The 5,329-nt window shown below is 52.7% G+C and overlaps 1 protein-coding gene across 1 annotated transcript in view; it reads left to right on the forward strand.

Moving 5' to 3' along the window:
* Positions 1 to 665: 665 nt before the first annotated feature.
* AIFM1 (apoptosis-inducing factor, mitochondrion-associated, 1) overlaps positions 666 to 5,329 on the forward strand; it is a gene marked incomplete at its 5' end in the record, with an annotated part of 13,511 nt that continues 8,847 nt past the window's right edge. The window contains 5 exons of the mRNA XM_008941314.1: positions 666 to 713; positions 866 to 913; positions 2,079 to 2,206; positions 3,305 to 3,398; positions 5,008 to 5,014. Coding sequence (XP_008939562.1) covers positions 666 to 713; positions 866 to 913; positions 2,079 to 2,206; positions 3,305 to 3,398; positions 5,008 to 5,014 — 325 coding nt within the window. The remainder of the gene's footprint in view (positions 714 to 865; positions 914 to 2,078; positions 2,207 to 3,304; positions 3,399 to 5,007; positions 5,015 to 5,329) is intronic.

Here is a 5,329-nt window from a genome sequence, read left to right on the forward strand (position 1 = left end):
TGCCCCGTGTGGAGAGCGGCACGGGCTGCAGCGTTCCCTGGCTGTCCCCGGGCAGGCTCCTGGTCCTGTGGTTCTGCACGCCAGGAGACGCCATCATCTGGAGTCCCCTCCTGGGATCCGGGCTGTCCTTCCTGTCAGCAGGAGCCTCCTCCTGCTGGTCACAGAACCCTAGAATCACAAAGGTTGGAAAAGGCCTCTAAGACCATCAAGTCCAACCGTCAACCCAACACTACCATGGCCATAGAAATACCTTGTCTCCCAGTATGTGTGTCATTCACATCCAAACCAGAGACTTTACTTTTGAGATGGCCAGGAAAGGTCCTGTACAGTAGCTTGCTGCCTGGCTTTCTTTTTATGATTCCCTCCTGTGGGGTCAACCCTGCCGACTGTGACCGCCGTGGAGTGGGCTGGGCTGGCGAAGGGTTCTTGTGCTGGTGTGACCATGGGCTGACTGCTCGTCCTGGCGAGGCAGAGGTGGGGCAGAGGTGCCCGCTGGCCACCACCTGCCCGGGGAGGAGCTGTGAGGGCAGCAGAGGCGCCGGGCACGCGCGGCCCCGGCGCACCCTCAACCCGTGGCCTGAGGGCTCCTGCAGCTGCAGAGGCTCCTCTGCCTCCTGGTAGATGTTCCTGCTCTTCCTTTGTTGAGCTGCTCTTTGATCTTACAGATGTTTTTGGTATCCTGGAGTGCCTGGAGCTGTTTGTTGTGGTGGAGGGTAATTGGCTGCAGTCTCTCAGATGTGGTGCTGGGCTCTCCCAAGGAAGCTCTCCTTTACTCGGCGTCAGGAACCTGCAGCTGCAGAGGCTCCTCTGCCTCCTGGTAGATGTTCCTGCTCTTCCTTTGTTGAGCTGCTCTTTGATCTTACAGATGTTTTTGGTATCCTGGAGTGCCTGGAGCTGTTTGTTGTGGTGGAGGGTAATTGGCTGCAGTCTCTCAGATGTGGTGCTGGGCTCTCCCAAGGAAGCTCTCCTTTACTCGGCGTCAGGAATTGCTCTGTTCCTAGATTGCAAGGCATAACTGTGTATTGACAGTCTCTTTGTGTTTTTCTCCAACGAATTATATTCCTCAGGCAACTTGTTGGAGCGCTGGAATGTTCCCCTGGAACTGCAGCTGAGCAGACAAGTGGCTGGCTCTGGTGTGCCCGGGGGCAGAGGCGATAGTTCAGTTTTTGTCCTAATTGTGAGCTTGTCATCGTTAGGAGCAGGTGCCTATGTAAGTAGAAAGGTGGATCCTGGGCAGACGCCACCCAACAGCTCTCCTGTCCAGCTCCCTCTGGACTTCAGCTCACTCCACTCAGCTTTTTACCTCTGTTGCTCCTTCCTCCTTCAGAAAACTTCGAGGAGGGAGAACTGTGCTAGCTGGAAATTCACTTCTTGTGATCATTTTTTTCTAAGCTGTAATTTCAGTTACCGTGTAGGTTTCCTTACTGTCCAGACACCCTTTTCCTACACGCCGTGACCTACCACAGCTCGCTGTGTTCTCTCCTGTGACAGCAGCATGCAGGCCAGGGGGAGCTGGGGGGTGTATGCCTTTAACCCCAAAACAGGCCGTTCTCTGCCCAGACTTGATTCAGAACGTTGGTGTTCAGCTGGTGTGAGCAAATCAAACCAGCCCAGCCTGGTGAGTGCTCATTTATGTCCTGCTTGGAGGATTCAGAAGCACAAGGCTTCTGTGGAGGCCACCTTGGGCTCAGTGCCGTTCCTGGAGAGCTGGAGAGCAGCAGCAGCAGCGTTACCCAGGAGCCCGTGGCTCCAAAGGTCAATCCCACGGATCTCTGATTCAAAACTCTTTCTCTTAGAGGATCGTATTAGTTAAAAATTTCAAGTCCTGGTTTTCTCCTGGAAAGCCTAGTCATGTGCAGAAGGCTTCTGGGAAATAAAAGCAATTCAAAACAGTGCATGGAGGAAGAGTCTTTTCTTACTCCCTTTAAACATTCTTTACTGTACCCGCCCGTGGGTTTGTTGATGAACGAGGTAACTGAAATTACAAAGCACGTTCTGCTTTTCTATTTAATCAAGAGTTCTCCTGAATACTCAGCTCTGTCCCTCTCTTCTCTTCCATTGCCTGTCTTCACCTACAGTTTTGCAATGTCATCACCTAAGATGCCCTTCTAGATCACTGACGTCTTCAGGTGTTCCTGGCAAAGCCGGCAGCAACCTATTGTTGTACTTAATTGTAGGAGGAACAGTCACTGGAACAGGAGCTTATGTAAGATGCTTCAATAACTGTGTCTAACTGGGCGAGAGGGTGGAGGGAGGTGCTGCTCTGGATGTCAGGCCAAGTTAGCCATTTAATTTTAATGTGCTCCCTGGCCTCAGGTGTTTCATTTCAACGGACACTGGCAAATAATTTAAGTTTACAAACGTGGTGTTCTCAAGCAGTGTAGTTCTTAGTGGTATATATCACCTTGGAACCAACTTTTCTGCATTAAATACATCTAAACTCCAAATTCGTAACCCTCAGGAAGGCACAAGTTACTGATGGCAGAACAGATGCACTAATTAATGTTGGCTTACAAAAAAGGAAACTGTCAACTCAGTAGAAGTCTGCCAGAGGAGGGAGAGCTGCTCTGAGACTGTGACCTCTCCTCAGCAGAGCACTGAAGGCTGCTCTGTTACCTGGGAGAGGGTCTGTTTGCCCTGCTCCTGACCAGAAAGAACTTGGCATTGTCCCTTTGGAAAAACTTCCCCTGCAGCCTGATTTGGTATTTTGCCTGTGTATTAATGGCCATTTTCCCCTAAGGGATCAGGCTGAATTTGCTCTTTGCTGCCCTTCGGACTCGCTTAGGAGCTTCATGGTCCTGCTTGCAAAAGCAGGAGTGGTTTTGTTAACCTTGACTTTTATATGTGTAAGCAAAACGCTTTGAAAATACCTTTATCTTAATTCTTTTCAACACCAATGAGTTGTTGTTTACTGATGTTTTGGACGTTGCTTCAGTTCCCTGGACAGGCTTTTGTCTGCCTCCGCTCTTTTCCGTGCCTGGCATTAAATTCCTTAGCTCTTGGTTGTGACTGTTGGCTGTGTTACCAAACACCTGACTATGGAGTTGGGTGAAATGCAGAATGTTGAGGGACTGAGAGGGATTTCAGCTCCCCAAAGGCAGTAAGTTTTGTTGAAGTCCAGTTTGGATGCCGTGCTTGGGCATTGGCTGCAGCGTTCCCTGTTGAGCCTTCGTATTTTGGAGGCTTTCTTTTCTTGCTGGCTTTTCTGGGCAAGCAGGAGACAAAAGCCTGTCGAGGTGAGAAGCAGAGCAGTGCCTCAGTGCTGTAAGGTACACGAGGTAAATCTCTCCTTGTCTGTCTCCAGGTATACAAAACACTGAGAGAAAACAAAGAGCGATTCACCAGCCGCGTCACGACCATAACGGCGCGACCTCAAGAGAGTGAGTCGTCTGCTTCTGGTGGGTGCCAGCCTGGTCCAGAGCTGGGCCTGGGGCTATTCATAAGCTGCTGACCTGACCTCTGAAGGCCAATTTAACCTCTAAAACAAATCCCAGGATCCCAGCAGGGTGGGGTTGGGAGAGACTTCTGGGGACCATCCCGTCCAACCCCCTGCTCCAGCAGCTCACCCCCAGCAGGGTGCCCAGGGGCACAGCCAGGAGGGTTTGGGATCTCTCCAGAGCAGGAGACTCCACAGCCTCTCTGGGCAGCTGCTCCAGGCTCTGCACCCTCCCAGCAGAGAAGTTTCTCCTCCTGCTCAGGTGGCACCTCCTGGGTTCCAGTTGGTGCCCGTTGCCCCTTGTCCTGTCCCTGGGCACCACTGAGCAGAGTCTGGCCCCAGCCTCTTGCCCCACAAGGGCCCCTTTGTGACTGATCAGATCCCCTCTCAGGCTTCTCACCTCCAACTAAACAGCCGTGGGGCACTCAGCCTGTCCTTGGCACAAAGACAGTCCCCTCAGCATCTTTGTAGGCTCTTGACAACGCTTTCCAGGCTGTTTGTGGACCACAGGCTGCTTGCTGAAGGTCTTTTTTAATTGATGAGATCTCAAACTGCAGTGCCTGAATTACTGAGCCAAGGCATGGTACATTTTGTAGCAGCAGTGGCTCTAGGTCCTAGCAGCTGGGTTGTTGGGTCACTCCACTGGGAAACCAGCAGGAAGACAGGACAGAAGAGGGATTGCTTTGGTTTGAGGGAGGGGAGGAAACGCCTTTGTCAGGGCTGAGGCTGGAGGACAGGCAGTGAGAGCCTAAGTGCTGAAGCAGAGGTCTCAGTAAGTCCACCTTGCTGGAGACTGTCCCATTGTGGTGGCCAGGCTGTTAGTGCCAGGGGCTCCCAGAGCCAGCCCGGGCTGCAGCTCCTGCGTGGCTTTGCTGGATTCAGCCCCTGTCTTCTCTTGCAGGTGCAGATGCTGCGTCTCGGGGCACAGCAGGTGAGACCTGTTGGTAATGTTTAACTGCCTGGCCTGTTCCTCTGCTCGGGCTGACAGTGTGTTGCTTAGGAACTGTGTGGGAGGAGGTGTGTCCTGCTGGGAGCTCAGGAGCTCGGCTCCTTTCAGAGTGCAACCACAGAAAGAGGTGCCATGGTGTTTTAGGGAGCTTGGCTTTCCTGGACACCATTCACCAGCATCCAGCACAGAGTTCTGGTCGTGCTCCCAGCCCAGCCTGTGCTCCTGAAGAAGCCCTGCAGTGAGCTCACATGCTTTGCAGTTCGTGTTTCCCAAAGAACTGTGAAAATTGTTTTCTCATTGGAATGACACCTAGGCCATAGCCCTTTCCCTGGTGTTTGGAATAATCTTGGGGCTGCATCCCCCTTCCCAGCTCAGCAGACTCTCTCAGTGTAAAGCCAAGTGCTGGGTCATTGTCTGGCCAGAGCAGAGGCCAGGCAGGGGTCTGCTGTCCCAGATCAGCTGCTCAGTGTGATCTCACCTGTCCTGATCCTGCACAAACCTGAAACTGTGTCTGCAGTGCTGGAAATGATCTCTGTGGGCCTGAGACTTTGCAAACGCTTCAGCCAGCTGTGCAGACATCAGCAGGCTCCTGTTCCCCAGTGGCTGAGTTTATAGAACACAGCTCCTAGGTGCAGCCGTTCAGGGCAGGGCTGGGAGCCTGGGGACAGGCTGCCCGAGCAGCACTGTGCCAGGCCTCTTTTGTAGATGATTCTTATTCTGAACATCTTAAACCAGGGGAAAATAGACCTGCAATGGAGGAGCTAAAGCTGTGTGGGAGAAGCTGGGCTGCTGGCCTGTTCCAAGGCTCTGCGGTCGCTGTCAAGCCCAGCGGTGCAGATCAGCCTAGGAAAATGTCTGCTGAAATCTGACAGCTCGATTTCTGTGGGGAGCCACCTTTGAGTGAAGCAGCAGCGTGGTTCTGGGAGGTGTATTGGGGTGGAAGG

This window comes from Merops nubicus, unplaced genomic scaffold, assembly GCF_000691845.1.
Source record: "Merops nubicus isolate BGI_N331 unplaced genomic scaffold, ASM69184v1 scaffold16225, whole genome shotgun sequence".
Taxonomy (NCBI): Eukaryota; Metazoa; Chordata; class Aves; order Coraciiformes; family Meropidae; genus Merops; species Merops nubicus.